The 25429-nt window shown below is 36.6% G+C and overlaps 2 protein-coding genes and 1 pseudogene across 8 annotated transcripts; 2 read left to right on the top strand and 1 right to left on the bottom strand.

Annotated features, from left to right (window-relative positions):
- The first annotated feature begins 2722 nt into the window (after nucleotides 1-2722).
- Nucleotides 2723-10684, top strand: LOC105175997 (sister chromatid cohesion 1 protein 3-like). Of its 4 annotated transcripts, none has more exons than XM_088876916.1 (14): nucleotides 2723-2789; nucleotides 6120-6347; nucleotides 7467-7725; nucleotides 7802-7848; nucleotides 7964-8013; nucleotides 8095-8162; nucleotides 8244-8587; nucleotides 8664-8775; nucleotides 8861-9003; nucleotides 9088-9518; nucleotides 9780-9819; nucleotides 9946-10027; nucleotides 10311-10455; nucleotides 10551-10684. In XM_088876916.1, the coding sequence occupies exons 2-14, from the start codon at nucleotides 6224-6226 to the stop codon at nucleotides 10653-10655; spliced, it is 1950 nt and encodes a 649-aa protein (XP_088733042.1). In that variant the 5' UTR covers nucleotides 2723-2789; nucleotides 6120-6223; the 3' UTR covers nucleotides 10656-10684. The 4 variants fall into 4 exon arrangements, with proteins under 4 accessions (XP_088733042.1, XP_011096962.2, XP_088733041.1 ...); XM_011098660.3 differs by lacking the exon at nucleotides 2723-2789 and adding an exon at nucleotides 4118-4274 and having other exon boundaries at nucleotides 6188-6347; XM_088876915.1 differs by lacking the exon at nucleotides 2723-2789 and adding an exon at nucleotides 4118-4274.
- Nucleotides 10685-10712: 28 nt separating this feature from the next.
- LOC105175998 (uncharacterized) lies at nucleotides 10713-12261 on the top strand (annotated as a pseudogene). The gene is made up of 2 exons (XR_016063516.1): nucleotides 10713-11019; nucleotides 11110-12261. The product of XR_016063516.1 is annotated as an uncharacterized LOC105175998 (transcript).
- A 2099-nt stretch (nucleotides 12262-14360) lies between these two features.
- LOC105175996 (Calcium-binding EF hand family protein) lies at nucleotides 14361-25096 on the bottom strand. 3 transcript variants are annotated; one of them, XM_011098658.3, is made up of 13 exons: nucleotides 24537-25096; nucleotides 21864-22929; nucleotides 20663-20881; nucleotides 20371-20582; nucleotides 18707-18781; nucleotides 18447-18518; nucleotides 18268-18366; nucleotides 18088-18153; nucleotides 17898-18012; nucleotides 16134-16202; nucleotides 15651-15993; nucleotides 15368-15485; nucleotides 14361-15269 (listed from the first exon to the last, which is right to left on the bottom strand). In XM_011098658.3, the coding sequence occupies exons 1-13, from the start codon at nucleotides 24675-24677 to the stop codon at nucleotides 14595-14597; spliced, it is 3270 nt and encodes a 1089-aa protein (XP_011096960.1). In that variant the 5' UTR covers nucleotides 24678-25096; the 3' UTR covers nucleotides 14361-14594. The 3 variants fall into 3 exon arrangements, with proteins under 3 accessions (XP_011096960.1, XP_011096961.1, XP_011096959.1); XM_011098659.3 differs by having other exon boundaries at nucleotides 20699-20881; XM_011098657.3 differs by having other exon boundaries at nucleotides 20657-20881; nucleotides 24537-25095.
- Between the last annotated feature and the right edge of the window lie 333 nt (nucleotides 25097-25429).

Genomic DNA, 25429 nt, shown 5'->3' with positions numbered 1-25429 from the left:
TATATTTTTGGAGAGCTCCCAAGTATTTGTGTAGCTTTTGAACTGGGCTCTCCCATGTGCCATAAACCATCTCACGTGCCATCTTGAAACCGTAGCATGCCTTTTGGTATGGCATATCATATCCGGTATGGTATTTCGCAGTCTAGATGACATGTTTTATTCCGTACGACGGGTTGCATTTTACCCGTCCTAACAGTAAAGACGCAACATAGGCCACCCATTTTCAATTAGAAGGGCACAAAACGAGGTTATTGGGAATGGTACTACAACATAACAAGAAATTTCGTGTCGTCATCTACTGATAGACATGTGGAAAGCGGGTACCAACCTGGAGAAGCACCTATGTTGCAAGTTGTGGTACGTTGTTATATAATATTACATATTTTATTTTAGATTTTTTTTTAACAACATAAGGCTCATAATTTTTCTACACTTTTCAGACAATGAGGTGAATGCCCTTGAAATTTTATGTCGATCTAGACCATCAAATATTGAAGGATATAGTCAATTGGTGGATTGATTTGAACATGGGTTACATATTATCAAGGAAGCTGTAACCCAACAGCCACAACAAATTGCTTCTCCATCAAATGATGCTCCCACAACATCCCACAGGCAAAGAAGAAGTTCTAGCCGAATGTCAACTGGTTCAGTTGAACGTCATGATATTGGGGTGGATATAGCTAGTCCTTCTACAGTATATCCACCTCAAGATTATTACGTGCCTCAACCGCCTCAAGATTATTACATGCCTCAACCGTCCCAAGGTGATTGGTTTCAATCGACTCCATATACAAACCAAACACAAGATTATTCTCTTGACCTTGGTCTTGGTATTAATCAACCATATGCACAAGGATATAATATTTCATCAATTCTATTTCTATCGTTTAGTGCATATCGTGAAAATGTGGAGTCAAGTTCAGCAACAACATCAAGTCAGTTCGGTGGTGATGAAAATGAGGCGCAAAATGAGCCAGTGCAAAGTGTGGGCGAGGAAATAAGAAGACCTCAGCGTCAACGCCACAGACGGAATTGTGGAACGGGTCGACATTTTTGACATTTGTAATCGTATAGTTCATTGTAATTTTTTATAATTGTACAAAATAAATACACTATTACATTTGTACCGTTAATTGTAATTTTTTAAATTAATGCAAATTAAGCATTATAATTTTTTGGACTTTAATATGTTGTTAAAAATTAATTATATATAATTAAATTATACAAAATTAATTAAACGAAAAAAAAAGAAAAATAGCCAAGTCGGATTGTCTAATCACGACTTGGGGAGAAATTGCTATTTTCGCAATTTTTTTTTATCTAGTTGTGATTTTAAAACACGACTAGGCATAATAATATTATATCATTAAATAAAATTATAATAATATAATTTTTTTTAATAATAAAAAATTAAATAACTCCAATGGTAATGCTAGTGGTTTTGGAAACTATTTGGACAGACAGGGAGGGCGAGGTGGTGGATATGCTGCTGCACACAGTGGTTCTATCAATGATGAATCATCGGACTCTGTCTCAAGCTCGGAAGTGAGTTCTACACCACCCAGGAGCAACAATGTCAATGTACTTCAGAAAAAAATTAAACTGGGGCCTAATTTCTCTGCCATCAATGTGCAGTCAAGTACTGAGACAGTGAAACAGGTTTGGAGTTTCTACATCTAGTTTCATGTAAATCAAATTATCATCTTAGCTATTGCTAAACCATCCTCGAGTGGTTAATTGTTTATACAAGATTTTCTCATGTTACTGGTGGTTCCAGGATTGTCGCAATGCCCCACTGCAGAATAAGTTGGATGATGATATTCCCAGTGCACCACCCTTGGGCTCTTTCCAGCACAGCAGTCAAGTTTCTCAAAAGCTTCCAACTTCTAGAGCTGATGGTAGCCCTTCCTTAGCAACGTCCGGTGGTTCTGCAACCGAGGTTGAACCTATGGTGTATAAGAGCAACAAATGAGGGGCAACAGAAGTTAATAATCCTGAAGCTCCCGTGAGGTACACATTTGGATATTCATAAACCATTCCTCTTTCACCCCCAACATATAGTTTTGCAGCTTCTACATTACTCTCTCGAATTAAAGCTGGCTAATGGTATTTACAGGACTGATGTTGTATCTTCTAATTCTGTACCTGCTCGATATCCTACAATTCATGCATGCAAGGTAATCTAGCTAGTATTCCTGCTCCTGTATTAGTTGAATAGTTCCGAATATAATTGTGGTTTAAGTAAAATCAATTTTGAATAGGTTCCTCTTCTGGATCTATTTCAAAGTGCCGTAACTATTAATTCTGTAAAATATTTTTGATGATTTGAATTGGATACAGTGGGCTAGCTTATTGGTATGGTGTTCTCTCCTATGATGCTTGTGTGCGGCTATGTCTTCGCTCCTATACCTTTATGTTGCATATGTTACTGCATTGGATGGAAGGGTATTCAGAGTAGTTTACCAAATAGAAGACAACTAACTCTAGATAAGTTAGATTAACAAAGAGAAATCCAGTTGAAAAGTGTTTACAGTAGTGTTGCATTTCTTGTACAACCCTATTGTGGTTCTTGCTAAACGGGATCTTGATCTTGTGGGTATTTACGGTGATTTTTGTGGTACATTGTCTCAAAATTGGTGAATGTTTTCTGGATTTTTAGTTTTTTCTTAGAAAGATTTGAAATTGGGTTTAGTACGAGAGTTAATGCTCGAGAGAGGGTTGTGTTTGGCTGCTGAGAACACTCGAGGTGAGTAAAAGGGGCGTAAAGGAGAAAAAGAGAACCTGGGGTTCGTAAATCTTACTCTGAAATCAAGTTTTCCTTTTTGCTTTTCACTCCAGATTTTGGTATGTTTGCGTAATTTTCTGTTTCTGTTGGAAGTTCAGATCTTCTATGGTGGTTTCGGCGTGTTTGTGTGTGTTGGGTGGTGGGTGGGTTGGGGGGATGGTGTTACTATGTGTTAATAGTACTCTGTAAAGCTTTGTGTTATATAGGGATGACAAATGAGTCGAGCCGGCTCGATTTTGAACTCGACTTGAGCTCGAGCTCCTATCCAGCTCGAGCTTGAGCTTAGTTTTAGTTGTTCACCAGCTCGCGAGCTGGTGAATATTTATATATATATATATATAGCTCGCGAGCTGGTGAATATTTTTTTTATTTTTTATATATATTTTTATTTTTAAAATTTTTAAATATTTAATTTTATTTTTAGTATTTGATCACTTTTATAATCTAAGTTGACGATATATTATAATTATTAATCAATATCATACATTTTATTTTGGATAATAATAAATTACGGTACTTTTATTTATATATTTAATCTTTATACAAAAATAAATTTAATCAATAACTTAGTAAATTATAATATTTTTTATAATTAAAAAAATTGTTCAATATGATATATAGAACTTTATGTTATATTTTAATATATATTTATATTACGTTAATATTTTTTAAATTGACAAGTAATTCACTTATGATTTTTTATTATTTATAAATTTATGTCAAAATTTAGTAATTTTTATGAATTAATTTAAAAATAATAATAATAATAATAACAACAACAACAATAATGATGATGATGATGATGATGATGGTTGAGCAATTCTAATTATTATTTTATTATATATATAATAAGATTAAAAAGTTTAATCAATAATTACGATATTTTAAAATCTGCACCTGATTCATACGAAATAAATATGTACAAGACTGTGTCCATTAGATCATATCTAACAGTATGATTTAAAATCACATGACCTGATTCAACGATACACCGTCTTGAATGATTACTTTTACTAAGTTCTATTATATCTAACGATCTGATCTAAATTTTGATGGCCCGATTAACCCATGTTGTTCAACAATGTAAGATGATAGTTACAACAATGTTATACTAATATTTATAAATATATAAATTTTATAAATTGTGAACATATATTAATTTCAACTATATCTATGTAAAAGTTTTATGATTCGATCTCATATTTAAAATAATAATAATAATAATAATAGTAATAATAATAATAATAATAATAATAATAATAATAATAGTAATAATAATAATAATAATAATAGTAACACAAAAAGTCAAAAATCAAAACCCACCCCCACCATTTCCCGCTCTTGTACTCGTTCTTCTTCCTCTTTCTCTCTTTCTGTTTCTTCAGCATCCTTTCTCCTCAATTTTTCCCCAAATCCATCTCTTAGACCCCTAACCCCAAACTCACGGCACCAAGGACGGCAGGTCGGCAACGAGTACGGTTTGAAGGTAATCCTTCTTTCCCTGTTGCATTTTACTTGTTCTTCTTCATCTTGTTTAATTCTTTTTCTTGGGTTTGGGTGTGTTTTTAGGGAACTATGATTTGTTTAATTCTTGTTGTTGGATTCCTTTCCAGCCTTAGTTCATTACACTTTTGTTTCATTTGAGAATTGTTTGTAAAAGAGTTGTAATGTTGTAAGGAAGTCCATTAATCAATTGGTAAAATTTCTGAATTTCCTCTCATCTCTTTCTTCTCTCCTTCCCACCTCCATTCTGCTGCAATTTTATTCAAATTTTGTGGAACAAATTTTCTGAAACAAATGCTCGAGCTCGTCGAAATCACAGAGTCGTTGCCAGCCCTATTAGAAAGATTAAGAAGGGAAAAAGATTTAATCTTGATTATTATTACAATGTTAATAATTTGGATTAATTTCTTTTCAAAAGTTTGTATCGGGAAAAAAATTTGAAATTGGGGATGAGTTTTTGAGAATTTTTAGAAATAAACAGCAGAAACAGACAGAAAAGGACTGGATTCTTGAAAATAAAAGCAAAGAAAGTTATTTAATTCGTTTCATTCTACGGGGAAAGTTGGGCCTCCTTGTCTTTCTCTTTGCGTGTGTTTTCACACTGTAAATGAAGGGGAATTTGAAAAGTGTTTACAGTAGTGTTGCGTTTCTTGTACGAACCTATTGTGGTTCTTGCTAAATGGGATCTTGATTTTGTGGGTATTTACGGTGATTTTTGTGGTACATTGTCTCAAAATTGGTGAACGTTTTCTGGGTTTTTGGTTTTTTCTTGGAAAGATTGGAAATTGGGTTTTGTTCGGCACTGGGATTAGTGCGAGAGTTAATGCTTGAGAGAGGGTTTAGTACTATGTTTGGCTGCTGAGAACACTCGGGGTGAGTAGAAGGGGCGTAAAGGAGAAAAAGAAAAGCTCTTCAAAAGGGTTTTGTAAACTAAAACAAGTTTCATTTGATTTCCTCAATAAAACTGTTGCTGCTGAACATCTAATGCATGCTCAAATTTTTATAGTTATTTCAACTTTCCATTCACAAAAGGCTCAGTTGAAGTGAAGATGTACAAGGAGAATGGAGACCTAGACAAATGTCACGCATAGTTAATTTCTTTACACACTATATAGTTTTCATACACATCGCTTATCTGAAAACAGTATTAAACAAAGGATTCTGTAGACATTGCGTATCAGAAACAGTATTAAAATGAATTCCAACTGAGGGACTTCAGAACTTTAAGATAAGTAAGAAAGCAAAACCATCAAGCTGCAAATTTGCAACAAACCTAAATCATCATCATTTATCCTACCTGGAAAAAATCACCTTTTGCTAAAAGGAAATAATCTTTAAGAGCTTTCAAGTGGCCGTTCAAGTCAGCACGAACAACAACGAGCTGCAAATGTCACCAAAATCATCAAATTACTCTATCCTTCAAATAAAGGGACACGAAAGTTCACAAATCAGCACCTGCCAAAGATGATTTGCTGCAATTGCTTTGATAGAGTCGACCGTGGTATGTGTTGTGTTAATGTGTTGGGTGGGTTGGGGGGATGGTGTTACTGTGTTTTAATAGTATTCTGTGAAGCTTTGTGTTATATTTGATTGTTTATCACTGATGATAATCCCAAAATTCTCTACTTCTTATCGGGCTCTTAACTATGGGTATAAAATGTGTATCTGCTTTTCTCTTACAATATGAGATTCTGAAATTTTTCTTGGTTTGAGTTTTTGTGTGCCCTTTGAGGTTTTTTGTGTGTCAATGTTACTCAGAGATTTCTGGGTTTGGGTTCTACTGGTAATTTTGAATAATTATTAATCTTGGTTTGAATGTTGTATATAGGGGGGAGAAAGAGTTGATTTCCAATGTCGAATCGTATTATTACTGCTTGTTATTACTGCTTGTTACAGCCAAATCGAAGAGTGTAGAAGGACTACGAAGAGGAAATGTTCTATTCGCATACGTTCTTGGCAAGGAAAGGTCCTTTGGGGACTGTTTGGTGTGCAGCACATTTGCAGCACAAGCTCAAGAAGTCTCATTACGTTTCAACCAATGTGAACTCCACCGTCGGTTCGTACTCGATAAACACTTAACCTTACCACGTTTCACGTTGTCTGTGTTTTGATTTGGTTTTATTTCGTTTGTTGTCGAGAAATGAGTAAAATCAAGAAAAGCCGGTGGTGATTATGTGTTTTTCTTAGTAATTTTGCGTCAAGAAAGAATCTTTATTTGTTGGGTTTGGTTAGAATTTATCGGCGATGATGAGAAGCTGGTTCTTGATTTGTGAGTTTATGTTTCATCCTTCGGCGTGTAACGGGTTTGTGTTGTTTAATTCATTTGTAAAAATTGCCTGAACTTTTCATTTGTTTTCGTGTCATTTTATGAGACCATTAGTTTTTTTATGGGATACAAAGATTAGGTTTTTATAATCTGATGAGTGATTTTGTATTTGATACTTAGCAAACTATTAGTTTGCTTCGACTTTCTCTTTTTTCTTCCTAATTTGAATATGTGAAGATAGTAGCATTGATGTTTTTTGTCTGATTACTTTCACTCCTTTTTGGCATGACTTAAAAGACTACATTTTTGCATTGGTAAATTGGTAATGATATCAGTTATCAATCAACATTGCGTGTTTTCTGATCATTTATCTATATTGATGCACAGTAGGCAACTTTTTTTATTGAAATTGAGCATGTCTTGAGGCATCCTTCTGTATCAGGATCCGTTTTGTGTTGTATGATTTCTGTGTGGTTCATATGTTTTCCAATTTTGAATTATCTATTTGTTACTATTATTACTGTTTTTTTATCCTGGGGGTTGGTGTTTTTCACTAGATTTTATTAGCATTGATGTATTTTTCTCTGTTCTTTTATTGATTAAACAAGATGCATTTGTTACCTGCACATCTTTGAATCTGCTTCTTTGTTCCTGTAGTGTTGTATGTTCATTATAAGATTCGAACATGTGATGCTTCCTTTTCATATTTTCTTAATTATAATTGATGCGTGATGCAAAGAAGTTTTTTAACAGCATCATACTGTTATCTAGTTGCAATTACTACTTCTTGGTGAGATGGTGCTATCATTTGGTCTTGTTCTTAATTTCCATGAGCATCTTTTGAACATTATGTTATAGTCTTTTTGGATGCTTTCTTGAAACTTTATTATTGTGGAACTTGATTTACAGAACGAATTATGTACCCTGAAGTGCCTATTGCGCTGAGAATGTCGGGACACCTTCTGCTTGGAGTTGTGCGGATATACTCAAAACAAGTTGACTATCTCTACGAAGACTGCAATGGTGTACGGAATACAATAAACCGTGTCTTTACTTCTGTGAATGTCAATCTTCCTGATGATGCAAAACATGCGCCATTTCATGCCATCACTTTACCAGAAAAGTTTGAGCTTGATTCCTTGGAATTGGATGATTATGATAAGGACTTGTATGTTTTTGCTGAAGATCTTTAATTCTTTCTTTACTAGCTATGGGCAGATAAATTTAAGGGTTTTTATTTTCAGGTGTGAGGATTCTTATCTCAAGAGCAAGGATGAGATTACTTTGTCAGGTATTGATATTGCATAAGAAAATTTAAGTTTTGATCGTGCTGCTTCCTATTTCCTAATCTTTTCCCTTGATCCCCATTAACATTTACTATGGGCCTTCGGCATTCTATTCCACAGAGCAAATTCCAACTGGAAAAGATCAATATGTTGTCATCCGAGTTCACGAGGTGCGCTCTGTTTTTCATCCTTTTGTGAGAGAATTGATGCATTTAAAGGTTATGCTATTATTGATTTTTTCTCCACTGCAGTATGATTTTAGGGCTTCGTCGTTCATAGAAGATAATTCAAGATCTGGGCAAGTGCCAATGGAGGAAGAGTAAGGCTGTTCCTGGCCTACCAAAACTTAACTATACATCATCCCTCTTGATTTATGAATTTGATTTGTTTAATCTTGCAGTATTCCTCTTCCTGTTGAAGTGGATGCAACTGCTGGTTCTGAGTATCCTTCGCCTCCTAATCAGTTAGCAGCAGATGATGGAATTATCGGAAATAGCAGTCCGCAAGATTTACCTAGTATTGAAATCATGCGTGATGCTAGACATGGTTTTGATTTCAACAATTCACCAATATTGCCTGATCGTGTTGAACCCGACAAATTCCTGGAAGAGCAAATCAATAAAGATAAGGCGAACTGCACTCCAGTTACAGAAGAAGTATTGTTGCCTGATGACCGCTTCTCTTCACCCGAGAATCATGAAGAACAACATTCTCTAAGGCACTTGGATTCTCCAATGCTTTTTGGTAAGTGTAAGTCTTTGGTTACGAGACTTGTATAAAATTGCACACATCAATCACTTGTATTTTTCTTGTTTTGCAGTCCACCAGTCACCTGAAATGGAAATCCAACCAACCCCACCTGTTACACAACGAGTTGTTAGAAAAAGGAAGAGAAAGCAGTATTTTGACAAGTCTCCTGTATTGAGCAACAAGTATAGCCTTTCATATGATTCATGCTATGTTATTTCAAAATTTATATCTCTTTCCCCTCATAATATTTTTGTTATGATGATTTAGACATGTGAAAAAAGCACTAGATGACACCGACGACACCCGCCGGAATAGGAGGAACTGTCCTTTATCTTCTCTTGCGATCTTCAAACAAAACATGAGGTTGCAATTAAAAAAGAATGGTCTCCCTTGTCAGACCTATGTAACTGGTTGGTAGTATTTGTCGTTTATCTATTACTTCTACTTCAGTTTGCAATTGCTTTTCATCTGAATCAGGTTCTATTATTCTGCAGGATGTTGTCTTGCACTGTTGAGTTTATACGAGGAAGGCAACATCTCTGTTCATCATATGGTTACTACAGAAAAAACACCCCAAGAGATGAGTGCTGATCAGGCCCTTTCACCTAGTCATGATCGTGACAGAGAGATTGAAGTTCTTCGCAATAATGAGGGAGCTTCACCAGATAGATTTATGTCTTCTTTCTCCATGGCCGTGCCTTCTCCACATGGGAGGAGCTATTTCACTCCTGAAAACTCCAGTTTTGGTTTGCAATCAGAATGTCTTGAAACAAATGATGGGGATAGTGTATTACCTACTTCAGACATGGGAACATCTCCTCGGGATCTAGACTCAGAAATGAGAACCCCAGATACATTCTTTGGGAAGGGGTTGCCTGAGCGCACAGCCCTTTCTGACATTCCTGAGCTGGCGTCTTCTGCAGAAGTATGTTCAGTAGGCTTTCTTACAACATATTTGATAGTTTGAATCTTTATTTTCTTCCTATCATATGTTTTTATTTCTATTTCTTCTTTATGGTCAAAGCTTTTTATTGACAATAAAATGCTTCAGAACTTGTGTATTTAAGTCACATCTCCGAGAACAGCTAACTTTTAAAGTTGAATTGAGAGGGGAGTGACTATTGGTAAATGACTTGCACTTCCTGACTTTTATATATAACATGTTGCGTCTCTCTTTCTCTGACAGGAGCTTGGGTTTCTAGAACAAGATGACAATTTTCCTGCTGGTAATTTGCAAATTCATGATGTTACATTTCGTTTTATTGTTTTAACCAAGTTTATCATCAACACTTGTGTTTTACTTGGGATGAGTCTAAGACACGATGCATGATCTCTTTTCTGTGTTTTAATAGGATCTCAAGGAACACCAGAATTTGACATCTTCTCATATAACCAGGGGACCCCGGAATTGCAAGCATTATCTTCAAGAACAAGGTAAATCTTTTGCTCCTATGTCTCCGAACTATTTCATGCCAGTCATGTGGGAAGTAACCACTTGGGTTGTGAAATGTTAGACTTGGATATAATGATTTCATAAAGTAAACTGCTGATGTTATCATGTGTTATCCAATGGGCTACACTTTTTTTTTTTCTCGAATCCAATGGGCTACACTCGAGTTAGGTTGTGCCCACATGGGTAGCATCAAACTCCCCGTATGCCCAAAGATGACTTCAACCGAGTCACCGACCTCTCCAACTTCATTTGATTTGTTTGCAGGGCTGTGGCTCAGTACTTGAAAAAGCAGTCCTCTATAACCCCTACCTCAGGGAACTCACAAGAATCGTCGGAAGATCTCAGCTTGAACAAGATTCTTGAAGGCAAACCCAAAAAAATATGCGCTCGGATGTTTTATGAGACCCTGGTAAGTGCTAAATTTCATGTGGCTCCCTTATGCACATGCTTTCTAAATCGATAAGTGTGAAAAGATTATCAACTGCAAAGTTCTTTGTTCTGCAGGTTCTGAAGAATTATGGGCTTGTAGATGTACATCAAGAGAATCCATATGATGATATCAGTCTGAAGGTTACTCCTAAGCTCTCCAAGGGACAATTCTCCGGTTGAAAACATGTGATAGTTATTCATGTAAATAGGTATGGTTGGTGTAAAGAAGGAAAGTTGATGGAGGCAAAAGTTGTGTTGGTGAAAATGAGGGAAGCAGGTTTTGAGCCTGATATTGTGGTTTATAACAATTTGCTTAATGGATATTCAGTGGCAGGTAAAATGGTGGATGCTTTCCATCTTTTGCAAGAGATGAGAAGGACTGGTTGCGAGCCAAATGCAACTTCATATACCATTATGATTCAGGCACTTTGTGCTCGAGAAAAGATGGAAGAGGCGATTAGAGTATTTATGGATATGGAGGGCAATGGGTGTGAAGCTGATATTGTTACATACACCACTTTGATCAGTGGGTTTTGTAAATCGGGTAAGATTGAGAAAGGTTATGAGCTTTTAGATGTTATGATACAGAAAGGGCATACTCCTAACCAGACAACTTATTTGTACTTCATGTTAGCTCATGAGAAGAAGGAAGAGCTGGAGGAGTGCCTGGATCTTATGAAGGAGATGAGGAAGATTAGCGTGTTGCCCGACTCAAGCATATACAACACAGTAATTCGTCTGGCATGCAAATTGGGTGAGACTGAAGATGGTATGAGACTCATGAATGAGTTAGAAGCAAATGGCATCAGCCCAGGTGTTGAAACCTTTGTCATCATGGTTAATGGGCTTGTTGAGAATGATTGTTTGGTAGAAGCTTGTGATTACTTCAATGAAATGGTAGGAAGAGGCCTTCTAGCTGCTCCACAGTATGGAATTCTGAAGGACTTGTTGAATTCTCTGTTAAGGGCAGATAAGCTTCAATTGGCTAAAGATGTCTGGAGTTGCATAATAGCTAAAGGTTGTGAGCTTAATGTGTATGCATGGACAATCTGGATTCGTGCTCTCTTCTCAAATGGGCATGTGAAGGATGCTTGCTCTTACTGTTTGGATATGATGGATGCTGGGGTAATGCCTCAGCCAGATACATTCGCTAAGCTCATGCAAGGTCTACGGAAGCTGTACAATAGACAAATTGCTTAGAGATTACAGAGAAGGTAAGGAAAATGGCGGCAGCGAGACAGATGACCTTCAAGATGTACAAAAGACGCGGTGAGAGAGACTTGAAAGAGAAAGCTAAAGCAAAGAAGGATGGGAGAAAGAGGGGAGCCCCTCGGCGCCAGTGGGGAAGTAGAAATAGGAAGGCCGATGCCTTTTGATTTGAGCAGAGGGCATTGCTGCAAGCTGGATCATTTATAGCGGCACCATCCATCATAGAAATGGGAGTTTGGTAAGTTCATTTGAAACGAAAAAACAATTCTTCTCTATGTTTTTAATGTGTTAATTAGTTTAATGATGTTTTTCTAACGAGATGTTTGATCCATATAGTTCACTTGTATTAAGAAATTCCTTTTTCCAGTACCTCCTATTTGATCATTCTCGTAATGATTCGTTTGAGAATATTCTGTTTTGATTTGTTTGGGCATTTTATTGAGTCATCTCACATTAGTTGTAGGAAATACATGATAGGTCTATAGGATGTAGTTAATAAGTGGAAGGTAGGGGTTTAGTGTAAATAACTTGGTCCTATTGACCACATTGGGCTAAGTCATGCTTTTTCTCGCCTGTATTTTTTGTCTGGCTTTGATCATGTTATTGGTTCTCATGGTTAAGTCATGCAGGTATTCCTTTATGCTCGTGTCCCAAGATTTTTTCCAGGTCTTTTAACCCAGATGAAGTGCCTCTCACTACATGTAAAAGTTACTTCTAAACCATCACTACATATACTAAAGAAAAGGAAGAAACAATGGGAATTCGACTATAAATAAACGTTTTCTATATTATTATAAAAGGTACCAATGGTTCAAAAAGTCATTTAAAATTCTTGTATGACATATTATAGTTTATTAATATATTGTAATTATTAAGTCATTTATAGTTATTGATATATATAAGAATGATGACCGACTTATTACTCTTGTTTATTTTGAAATATTATGTAGTTAACATAAATTTATTCGAATCATATGAACTAATTTTCTTAGAATTAAACAAAACAATTACTTAATACATAAAGACATAGATTTTGATAACAAAATTAGTGTTGTTTAGTAAATTAAAGTATATTAATGACCACAAATACATGTTATAATTCATTAATTGAACTTGGAACATTTTAATGATATGTACACATGATAAGCTACGACCTAGTGTATTTTGCATAATTCAAGCAACTTTTATTTATTTTCTCATTGTTAACTACATCTACCAAAAACTTAGAAAGAAAGGGAAAAATGAAACTTTTGAGACAGAATGACAATACATCAATTGAAATTGGTGACGAAAATGAGGTCTCTACTAAACAAAGTCAGAAGAGAAAAAGAGGATTGCTTTATAAGAAAAAACAAGAACAATTTGAGATTCAATTTTCAAGTGATTGAAGAAGAAACTCTTAATAAGTTGAAACGAAAGTACATGATAAGTTTCATTAAGAGAAGCAAGAGAAAGACATTACCAATGATCAAGATAAAAAAGACTGAGACTAAGCCAAGGAGACTATGACAAGGATAGTTGTGGCCTTGACAATGAGACTAAAGGTCCCTCTAAAATCAAGGCCTGGAATTTGTGTGTATTCTTTAGCAACTAGTCGCGCTTTAAACCTATTCACACTCTTATTTTCTTTATACTTGGTCTTATAAACCCATTTTTCTACTTACAACATTAGCATTCAGTGAGCGATGAACAAGAGACCAAGTTGTTTTATGTTTAAGTGCATCAATTTCTTCTTGCATGCCTTCTAGCCAGATTGCTAATTTAAGTGCTGTTTTTAAAGTTTTAGGCTCAAGACATGAATATGGGGATGTGATGGAATATAGTGGAACAAATATAAATCTTTAAGGTGAAAAGAAGGACGTCTTTCTTTGGGTAGTCTAGAAGATGTTTGATGTATTATGAAATTAATAGTTGTTGGGTGTTCAATTTTATCAGAAGATAAAGGCATATTATCTGTAAAGACACTATAATTAAGAGAAAATAAAGGTTCTGTTTCAGTTTTCCATTCGGAACTATTGGTGATAGAATCTTGATTGTGTGGTAAAGATGGTAGGTATTAAGTTGAAGCAGTTTCATAGAATGGTTCATCTAAAATAAGAGTGGAGTTAGAATTTGGAGATTGTTTTACTCACATCTTAATTTAAACACTTTAGACTATAAAAGCCAAACTTAAATTCTTTTGACTATAAATACGAAAAAAGGCTTAATAGCCAAAAGAATTTTGACCATGCTAATTTTGGAGGTATGAACCAGCCGAACACATGGCCAGTTTCTGATCGAATTGGTTGGTCCAGTCCGATTTTGAAAACCATGCTCTAGAGCTTAACAACCACTCATACGAGAGACAGACCTCCACTCAAGAGACAAACCTATCACATCTTTAGCTTTAATTAATTTGGAAAATAATTTACTCGAGTAGGAGGTTTAATACTAACAAGAATTCCACCAGTCCCGTCCTTTATATCCAGAAAAATCCAACAGCTGGGCTTTCAAACTTCTATGATTTTCAATTAGTAACTCATAGTACATACTTCTATGTCCAGCAACAAAGAAATTTGTCATCCATTCCTTCCAATAGCGTCCAAGGAAACAGCACTTCGGAACCAAACATCTCAACATTCCAACACGTAGAGTCTTGTCATACACTGCCACAAACTTTTTACAATCCTACCACAGTATTGAAAATGAATATTGCTATAATCAAGAAAAAAAGTCGTAATGGTAATCAAGAGAGAGAGGTAACAGAAATAATTACAGCAAAAACTGATCCAACTAATTTTTTCTCTGTCAAATGGAATAACCAAATTGCCTCACCTACAACGTCTACAAGACAGATACGGGTCCATATTCATAGGTGAACCCCACACAACAAAGCTTCAAATGGGCACACAAAAAGAAGGAACGGCAGAATTAGAAAGCTTTCCAGCTATCAGAATCTTTCCGCGGAGTTTGAGCTTCATGCGATGTCTTAAACGGCTCACTAGACCCAAATGGATCTGACGCATCATCAAATGAGGGGAAACCATGACCAAAGTCAACAGAGTCCCTGGTGCTACGCATGGAGTCAAATCTAGTCAATGTCTCGCGTGGAGGAAAGAGCCCAAAGTTATAATCTGAGTCAGCCGTGCTGCGGAAGGAGTCAAACCTTGAAAGGGACTCCCGTGGTGCAAGGTATCCTTGATCAAATTCAGAGTCCCTTGAGCTTCGCATGGAATCAAATCTTGTGAAGGACTCACGCGAACTGAAAGGACCGCTGTCGCGCATGTTGAAGGAATCAAATCTCGAGAAGCTGTCAAATGAATACGGCTCTTCAGAACCTTCACCAAACCGAGGAGAATTGCTAGAATTGTACATTGGTGTGCTTGGAACTGAATCTGCAAATGCAAATGGACTATTCCTCATGAACAGGCTATCTGCATTGGGAGTTGCAGAATTGTAGAGTGGGGTGCTTGGAACTGAATCAAAAAATGGGCCCTGCTTTGGAAGGGTCGTCTCCGTGCCTTTGGACCCAGTTTTGATTGGGTTTAGACCCCAGTCATCGGAACTAAACAAAGAAGCTTCACTATGCCTCTCGCGCTCAGAATCCTGATTTACAATGTGAAGAGAATAAGTTAATGAAGCAGCATTACAACCAAGAAAACTATCAAGGGGAGAACTATCAAAAGCCAAGCATTTTTATATACCTTCAGATGAGCAGAGTTGAAATCCCATGCAGCATCTGAATCATAATGGGTATCAAAAGTACCCCAACCTGGTTCATCAAAAACTTTGTCCCCAGATACAGATTCAGCTCCATATTCACTGCACTTGTAAAGGTCACTTCAGAAACTTTTGCAGAAGAGCAGAATGGGAAAATCTTCACATGAGTTATAGACTGGTGATGGTTAACAACTGAGCACTAGACTTGAAATGCAAAAAACTAGAAAAGATCCTCTGAAATGAGGAGTTACAAAATAATAACATTACCTTTGGGTGTCAAAAGCATGCGGCGAGCCATTTAAATTGATGTCCTTGGATATCACATGATCTTGGAGTTCCTTGGATGGCCTCGTAACTGTGTTATTTCCTGCTGGACTGTCAGGTGGACTTCTATCCGTTTGCTCTAAGTTGTGGGTATCTGGTCTGTCATTATCAGGTACAGTCTCCCCTGAACCAGGCAGCTCTGACTTCTCATCCGTCTTAGAATGTGATTTTACGGTGCTGCTGTTATCTAATGAAGTAACCCTTTCTCTTATTAAGGCAGTCTTCGGTTTGGGCGGGGCAACAACATTTTCCACATCAAGAGTAAGTTCTTTGACATAGGAGAATCCTGAAATTGTGTACAGTTCAAACGGCAAATAAGTGGATAAAATTCGAAAATGAACAATTAACAGAGACTGCCCAGTGAAGTGCTACCATAAGTATCCAAAAGGAATTAAAATCAACAGTTTTCTAGTTTCACAAGAGCACCTTCATCTTCAAACTTATCCCAGACTTCATCCCAATCAGCTGCTGCTGCTTCAATGCCAAGTTGCCAGCCTAGACAAGAGTTTTCAAAAGCAGTATATGAAAATCAATAAAATTATTCCCCAAGGGAGTCATAATCTCTATCATTTCCATTATTGGTACATGAAACTTGTTTCTTGTTTACTTTGATTAGCTACCCCCTCCCTGGTGCATATACTCTCATGTGGCTTTGATTAGTGGGAATTAAGATTCCAACTACATTATTATCACAAAATGCATGAACAGTGTGTGAAATGTGAACAAATGCAAGCATTGCGCAATAACAGTGAATGTAGATGGAAATACTAATGAATATATGCTGGTGGCTTACCAATGACAGCACTGTGCTGTCAGGTGATAGTGGACAATCTAATTGCTAATTATTCTCAACAAAAGTAACAGCTTTGCTGGCCAATTTAAAAGCCACGTATAAAGAAACTTCACCAATCAACTAAACTAAAAGCACAAAATTTTGTTTGGGTGAAACAATCAATACTTTGAGGTTTGTCATAATTATAAAAAACCCTCACTAGATCAAAAAAATACATTTACACTCTCTGAAATTTGCTCCTTCTTGCATTTTACACCCTTCCATTATGGATCCAGCAAGAATTTCATGTGAACTTCCAAAATTGCCCTTCCATTTGTGGGTTACTTGAATTTGACTATTTTTATGAACAAAATGCCCTTTGGGCTTACCTGCAAGTTCCTCTCATACATAGATGGGAGTATTTGTAATTGACAAATAATACAAGAATTGTTCTATAATATTTATCATATGCACGTTTTTATAAATTAAGGTCATGTTTACTCTAATGTATAAGCCTGTATGAGGAAATTAGTATAGGCTAATACAGCGTTTATTATATGGAAGCCCGGTATAAAACCAAAACCCTGTACTAATTACTATTACACCTAAATAACTAATACCACCTTGGGAGGTGGTATAAAATTAATCCCAAGGTTGCACCAAATGAGAATGACCATTGTATCCTCAAAATTTGAGTGGTAGTAATAATAATAATAATTATAATAATGATGATGATGATGATGATATGATAACAACAACAACAATAATAATAATAGTAATAATAAAATAATACTAATAACAATAATGATAATGATAATAGAATAATAATAAACAATAATAATAACAATACAATAATAATAATAATATTTTATTGTCTATTAAATTTTGTAAACAAGGGCTCAAAGGTAATTTTTCCACCAAAAGCATGTGGATACATCAAAGTAAACACTTGATAGAATTTATCATGTTTTGATAATACATATAAGTAAACACCTTAGTCGGTTTTTTTTATCATTCATTTAGTAAAGAATGATCCTATCATTCTTTTAATACGATCCTCGAAGTAAATGGGGCCTAAAGGTCATATTTCATGCGATTTAAATCAAATGCTTTAAGTTGAACATTATAAGTATACACACACACATATATACATGTAAAATGTATAATAAATGCAAAATGAATTAAATATATATACAAACATACAAAGATCTATGCAATATATAAAGCATACCATACTATATTTACATGTAAGAGTATAAGATGTTAAAAATATATAAAAAGCATAAAAATAAAATAAAAAATACATTTAAGCAAATATATAAATATAAAAGATAAGAAGAACTGAACAAAACTGTCGTTAATAGTTCAAAGCTACAAAACAAAAAGTTTTGCTTAAAGACATGCCATATGAAACGTACCAAATGGAAGCTCAACAAGTGTAGTTGGTTTCCCACGCAATCCATAAGTTTTGCACCGTTCATTCAATGATTTCACAAGTTCCTCAATATCTGACTGGATTTGATTAACTCGATCCTGGTAGACACCAATTTTCTTTTACTCCAAATAACTTCATCAGGTCTTCATAAGATCAGTTGGAGGTACACATACCTGAACTACATCAGCCTTTTCTTGTTCCAATTTGACAATTGCACGATATAGCTCCATCTTTTTATCCTAGAGTGGATTGATCAAACTTGCATCATCTAATATCCTGAAAGCAAGCAGAGCTTGCAACTATCTACACAAATACTTCGTTATACTTCCACCTGACAGCAGAAAGGAGAATACCTGAATATCGCGAAATGTAGCCTCTTCAATTGTTAATTTGGATGCTACATCTCCAACCTGCTTGTACTTCTCTTCATACTTCTTCGCCAAGGATTCAGCCTAAAGAACAACTCAGTCAAGTGAGTCAACAAAAACCAATTAACTAGATATGTGTACAACCATTATCTTCGAGAATATACCTCTCTTTTGTCGGCCACAACTTTCTCAGATATCTCGTTCAACCGGTTATCACATCGGCTTTTGTACAGAATCTGGGATAAAATGGTAGCATTAAGAGATGGCATATGATACATTATCATTTGAAATGTTTACTTATGACAAGAACCGAAAATCTGAGAGAGAAAGCCGGGCTGATAATTTATGATAAATGCACGAGTCACATGTGTATGCCTGTCTCTATCTCAAGGAAACTGTCTATGTATGCCACCAATAAACTCACAAGTTCTTGCATCTTGGCATGGTAGAACTGAATTTTCTGTTTAGCTTCTGAAATATCCTTTTCCAGATCTGCCACCTGCATACAAAAACACAAGCATATAAAAACTAATAAAGGTTCCTCGGTCAGGGGAGAGGATGCTCTCAATTTGCCTGCGCTTTGGTTTAACTGAAAATTGCTTCAAACTAAACCAAAAGTGAAGCATAAATGCTCCTTTGCAATAAAAACTCTCCTACTAAAGCACAGCACAACATTCTTACTGTGGACTTAACACTTAATTCTTGCGAAAGCAAGCCAAGAGAGAAAAATTCAATCACCATAACATCTGAACTAAGTACGAAAACCAGCAATGCACTTTGGGGGTAGCAGTTACCAACGTTTGTAACTTTGATAATGGCATCTACAAAGAAGACCATAATAAGAGTCCATTTCATAGTTGCAGTCAATAAATCAAACTAACAGCATCAGAACACAGTCCTACACATACATAGGGTTACCAGTGCAAAGAGAGGCAAAACCTATGTTTGACATCAAAGTATAGTGTGTTTAGCATTTGGGAATTGGTACGACTTAATTGCTTTCCAAAAATATACAACTTATCAAGTGGCCAAATTCTCACCCTTATGATGTTCCTTCTCTAGTTAAGAGCCTACTGAACTAACATTGCCAATCATTGTTTAGTCAGAGATCCCACAATAATCAATTGATTGAAAAGCACACCCATAAAAGCGAATAAGGCACTATTCATAAAGAAGTCTTGGTACTAGGATAGAAGTTCACTTCAGATGTCAAATTTTTCCTCACATGTTTGGCTAATCAGGATAACCTAAGAATACTCCCGATATGCTTTTAAGGATTAACTAAGAAATGAGATAAAATAAACACCACAATAAAACTCTAGCATCTTGCCCTGGATGTTTAACTATGTCGTGAATCACCCAGTTTGATCCTTAAAAGAATCCCATATCTGAATTAGATATGGCATCTGAGATATGGCTCCAATGAAATTTTTAGCAGTACAATCTTAGACTCAACTGGTAGTTGCACGGAATGTCACTGTGAAGTGTGTGTATGGGTGTGGGGGTTAACAAATGCTGGCTATAAAGAATACAATTTCCTACGTGAGAGATAGCTATAGCAGACATATATCAGGCATCTTAAAACTTAGGAATGGTTTCATGATGGCCTCATGGCATGAGAACTGAATCAATACCCTCAACTCCAAAATCACTGATAAAAGGTAAAGAATAAGGAAAATCAATCCATAAAACAAGCATAATTTATTAGTTATTTTGATGTAAATATCTAGAGCATTTCTGAAAGCATCAAATCAGGCTATTTATCACTGTTTAGGAATTGATCCATTCCAATTCTTTTAGTATTGTAACTGCATCATCCTATTGAAGTTTGACTTTCTAAAGTTTCAAATAACTATGCAACAAATAGTAAAAGAAACTCAAAAGATTATCAAGCTCCAGACATACTTTATGCAATCACGCAAGCTTACTCTACCATATCTACAATGCTAGCTATGCATGTGTCCAATCCTAATGCCACCATTTGAGCACAAGAATTTCAGAAGCCATAAAAAGCGTGAATACCTAAAGGAGAAAAAACAACACAAGGACAAGAAGTTGCAACTGAGATCTGCATAAAGTAAGATTCACCTTTTTCTCTGCATCCTTTGCCTCTTCGAACTTTTTGTTCAGTGAATCTTGCTCCTCTGTACTAAGCTGATCTACAAGATGCTTCTCCAGCACCGGAACCTTGGCCTTTTGTTGGACGGGCTCATCAGGCTGGGGAATAGGAACTGGACGAGGTGGCCTTCCTCCACCAGCAGAAGTGACCGGTCGTGCACCCTTAGTTCCTTGGGGTTGGCCTAGCAAAAGATGGACAGTTATAGTGGATGTCTATTGGGCTCCAACATGAACATAGTAAATTGAGATAATAAACCTAAACCAGGAGTAGGCCTCCAAGATGTATTGTTATATGCACCAGCAGGTTGACTTGAGACAGGGAACAACGTTTCCTCAAACATAACAGAGTTGGGAAGTGACATAGGAAGAGGGCGCCCTTCCCTATATCGCTCCATCAAATAGAGAGCAATGCAGAATTCCCTCAAAGATAGCATACTGTCATTATCTTGATCAGATAAGTCCCAAACCTGCTTCAAGACCTCTGATAAAACAAATGCAAAAACAACAAGCGCGATAAGAAACACAGGCATCCACTTAATAGCAAAGCAAGTTTCTTAAAACATGATAGGAAAATCATATAAGCCAGAAATGTGATTTAGGTTCATTGAAGCTAGTAGTACCATCCAATTTGGTTCGAGACAAATATTCTTACATTGACACAAGGAGTAGAGCTTCATCTTGAAAAAGATTAGGTCACGAAGTGAATCAACAAAATTCAATATAAACTACAACATTTGCCATCTTTTCATATCTAGCTTTTTTCCCTTATACATGTCAAAATGATTATAACACCCAGTCAATTTCTCTCTAAGCTTCCGTAAATTATAATCATGATATTTTTACACAAGCCTTGGAAGCATTTCATCTAACAGGCAGCAAGTCCATACTGATTATGTTGCTGGTAATCAATCTGCAATTTCAGCGGTCTATGTTGTTCAAACATAATAGGAGTTCCTACAGTTCCTCCAAAGCTGTTAACCAGCTAAAGAAACTACATAATATATAGAAAAATAACTAAAGCTCTTCTATTTTCATCATCATGCTTTAGCTTAGGAAGCTTTAAGAAGCAAACTTATTGATAAATTCATAAACTAAAATTGAAATATCACTTCCCGTTAAAAAGTTAGCAGACAACAGCAGACAGACACTCAGATTCTTCCAATTATCTCATTTTTCATATTGCCCTGAATCATCTCAGAGGGCAGACGTCGACAGTATGATGTTACAACACCTAAAAATCACTTTTATCCTACTAACCAGTAACAGAACTAAGCAGGGAACAAGCAGATATGGCTAACAACCAAGCACCATTTTTGCCATTAGGAGTTAGGACAAATGGCTAATCCACTCTCAGCTAAGTTAACATGCGATAATAGTTTCCGAAAAAGCAAAAGATTGATAGCAGTTAAAAGGACAAGATCAGAAAGAGGATAGCTCTATATCCTACATGGAGTACAGCATACCTCGTGGAAGCCTCCAACTCAAGAATAAGTTCCGTGCTTGTTCTCCAGTAATTTTCCCATCTCGGTCACTGTCAACTTGCACAAATACCTTGCTATACTTCTGAACATCAGACTGAGTCATTCTTGGCCATGGAGACTGAGATTGTCCAGCTGCAACAGGGAATGCAGAGGATTTTTGAGCCGAAACATGTTGATTTGGTTTAGCATGGGCATGGTATTGCTGAGCTTGAGCGGCTGGAGGTTGAGAAACAGCACTTGGCTTAACCGTAGGCTGCTCTCTTGAATTAGTCAAATTCCCAGCTGACGAGGCAGGTATGCTGCCGGCAGGATTCGTAAGCGCTGTAGAATTTTGCTGCGGTTGAGGTGGTGTTGCTGAGAAAACATCTCCAAACACTGAATCTGAAGTAAAGCCATTTCCTGTAGCTGAAGGTGATTTCGAGTCTTCCTTGCTAACTTGGGAGCTCAAGGACGCAGTATCATTCAGCTTGGATGAAGCAAATTGTAATGACCCAGTAATTTCTGGTGCTTTAGTAATAGGGGAAGTCACAGAACCAAAGCCACTCTGAGTTGCAGTCGGAGTTAAGCTCCTGCTTGAAACTTGAGAAGAAATTCCAGATTGGCCATGAGTACTACCACCAAGCGAGTCAAAGGAATTAGGGCGATTAGACGCTGATATAGCACCCATCCCAGGCATTCCTTGGGTTGAAACACCTAGCTGAGACTGGAATCCAGAACTAGGAGGCAGAGGCCGAGGTGGCCTTGTGACTTGGCTATGCTGAGTTAAAGAACCATGCAGGCCAACAGCACCAGTACTCTGAGTGGAGCTTGGAAGGCCACTGACTTGCACAGATGCACCTGCCCTCACATTTGGCTGAGGAGCTGGTAAGGCTGCAAGATTTATCTGAGGAGCAGGGATTTTAGCAGAGGCTGGTCCATATAAGGCAGCCTTCACGAGTTCTGGAGTCAAATCCCGCTTACTTTGTGCCACTGTAACAAGTTTAAGAGCATTGTAAAATTCTGAACGACCAAGGAAACCAGTTCGATTTTGATCAGCATACATCCATATCTGCAGGAGAGCCATAAAAGCATATTCTTTTAGTGTAAAAAGTCAAAGCGTATTCAGAAAAGCAATTCCTAAAGAGCTACAGGTATTTCAGGTAGTTTTATTTCGCTATTTCTAATGACTATTCTTCTTGTGAAATCAACAAATCACTTTATTATTCGAAAAGGACAATTATGCCCCTGCTGTGACACAGATGGGAGCTACCAAGTGACATCCACTGTCAATCAATTAATAAACAACCACAGTTAAGCTGAAGCAGGATAATCACAAAATGGATTGTATTACTATTATGAAATATCAAGTGTAGAACCCTTTTCATCAGTTGGATTATCCTCAGCCTAAATCAGTAAATTACATTTAGGCGAGTGACATGACAAATTAGTCTAATGTCTATGATGAAAGGGGAGGACAGTGGCAGAGGGGCCGGAACTCCTCCCTAGCATCAGCTAGATTCTCTAGTGACCTGTATTATATTAGGAAAGCATTACAGTTTCTGTACTCTACCACTTATTTAAAAATATCTTTTTGAAACCTCGACTTACACCTCTAGATTGTGGAGGGAAATTCTATTTCATCCATCTCAACTCACTAGCAAATGTAAAAAGTATCACAAATATCGGTTAATTCAAGCGATCTGGAAGTCGGCATCTTTTCAAATAAGTGATGGGGTGGGTATGTTTTCTGCCTCTCTATCTATAGCAGCCTCATTCTCTTGGCTGTAAGATTGATCCTCTCCATTAGCAGTTTGTGCATTAAACTCAGTCATATCTCTTTCAAACATGCATAAAAGATGTGTGTAATCCAGTTATATTTTGTTATCACCACAACCACGTTTCAGAATTCCCAAGATGTCATTTATCAGCAAAACTCCACTGTCAAATCTAGCAAGATAACTAGGAAAAAAAGATGGATGGAATTAGAAGCAACGAAAGGCGGGGCCAATTTTCATGAGAAACCAAGAATCATGATTTTCCACAACCTGCTTTCATTCAACTTTACAAAGTACCCACCATTGCTACTATACGTCTCACTTCCTAGGATGATTGAACCCATGCAACACAGAGAAAACAAACCATTAAAGTTCAACCATCAGATCCTCACAGATCCACCTTCTGCAGCTTTGACAAACTTCAGTTTCATGACTCATAACATTAATCTAGGTCCTCAATATCAATAGATCAAGACAGTTTGTCCACATGGCAGAGAAAAACCTAATTCCTATCAACCTTTTCAGTAGTTTCTTAGTTCACTACCTTGCATTTTCTAACTTTCACATGTCCATGACTAGTTTACTTACCCATTTAAATCAAGTAATACACAAACATGTCTGACCTTCTAGCTGCTTACCGAGCACCAAATAGACTGATTAGCCGCTCCACAAACTTTACACTTTCCAAAAGGAAAATCAAACTCATATACATGTGAAACTACACTAAATCTTCTCCTGATGAACACATCATATAATCTCGGATGCCAACCAATCAAAAAGGATAGTACAGTGCTTAAAGCAACTCATCTTATCAACAAGGACCGGTAAATGGAAAATTAGTTTTCTAAATGCAAAAACGACCCAAGAAAATAAGATAAAATAAGTAATATAGTTAAGGGACCTGCGCGAGGACTTGTCTGGGTAAATTTGAAGCTTGGAGGAAGGCAACGGCCTCATTCCCACTAATCCGACCATCCCGATCCACATCCGCTCGCTGAAAATACGCCTCAAATTGTTCCATATTCGGACTCTGCCCCGCCATTTCCCACAAATTGAAAGGAGAATCACAAGGACGGCGAATCCGATCAATGAATCAATGAACAGATCGAAAATAATCAAGAAGCATTCTACATGGAAGGCGAGGCGACGATTTGGCGGGATCTAGAGATGGGTTTTGCGGTGAGGTCAGGAAGAGTTGTTTCTTTTGGTGTTGGGTGCAGAGTTGAGCACAGTAAATCAGACTTTTGGGGATCAAATTATCTTCAATCCGGCCAACAGCAACGTCGTCACCGACAAACCCTGGGTGGCGGGTGGTGCTTGATGGGCCGACTTGGAGTGGTGGTGGTAGAGCCGTCTAAGAATCTAACAGCGTGGGAGGAGTACTGGGAGAATCGAGAAGAGGGGTTGGGGTTGGGGGTGGGGTGGGGGACGGGGGTTGGCGATAAATGATTGTCTCTCTCACCAAGTTGACAGTAAATTCCCCCTTGTTTTTGTTTGTCGTTATAATGAAGATCAAATTAAGGTTTTCTCCAAAAATATTATTAGATCTTATTTGTGTTCCAAACAAAAAAATATGTATTTTAACTTTTTTATTAGACATAAAATTAGAATTACAAAATTATGAAGTCAGTATATCATTATTATTTACAAGAAGAGTAATAATTGAAGTTTAATAGCATGGGATCATCAATTTCAGTTAAATTTGTGAGATTTGTAAAAAATAATTCATTTGAAATAAATTTCGGACATCCCACAAATTCGGAAGAAATGTAATTTCTTATTTTTTCAATAAAT

The sequence above is a fragment of the Sesamum indicum genome, linkage group LG13 (assembly GCF_026168435.1).
Source record: "Sesamum indicum cultivar Baizhima isolate 11 linkage group LG13, ASM2616843v1, whole genome shotgun sequence".
NCBI lineage: Eukaryota > Viridiplantae > Streptophyta > Magnoliopsida > Lamiales > Pedaliaceae > Sesamum > Sesamum indicum.
Note: the sequence above shows the minus strand (reverse complement) of the source record. Positions and strands in the feature narration are given on the sequence as shown.

What these genes read in the sequence shown, in the direction of transcription:
- LOC105175997 (XM_088876916.1), top strand. Translation starts at nt 6,224, where the DNA reads ATGTTCTATTCGCATACGTTCTTGGCAAGGAAAGGTCCTTTGGGGACT. An exon ending in TCTCCTGTATTGAGCAACAA is followed by an intron (nt 8,776 to 8,860) that starts GTATAGCCTTTC and finishes ATGATGATTTAG; the next exon opens with ACATGTGAAAAAAGCACTAG. An exon ending in GGATGTTTTATGAGACCCTG is followed by an intron (nt 10,456 to 10,550) that starts GTAAGTGCTAAA and finishes TTTGTTCTGCAG; the next exon opens with GTTCTGAAGAATTATGGGCT.
- LOC105175996 (XM_011098657.3), bottom strand. Translation starts at nt 24,677, where the DNA reads ATGGCGGGGCAGAGTCCGAATATGGAACAATTTGAGGCGTATTTTCAG. An exon ending in CCAGACAAGTCCTCGCGCAG is followed by an intron (nt 22,930 to 24,536) that starts GTCCCTTAACTA and finishes GCTCTCCTGCAG; the next exon opens with ATATGGATGTATGCTGATCA. An exon ending in GAGGCCTACTCCTGGTTTAG is followed by an intron (nt 20,583 to 20,656) that starts GTTTATTATCTC and finishes ATCTTTTGCTAG; the next exon opens with GCCAACCCCAAGGAACTAAG.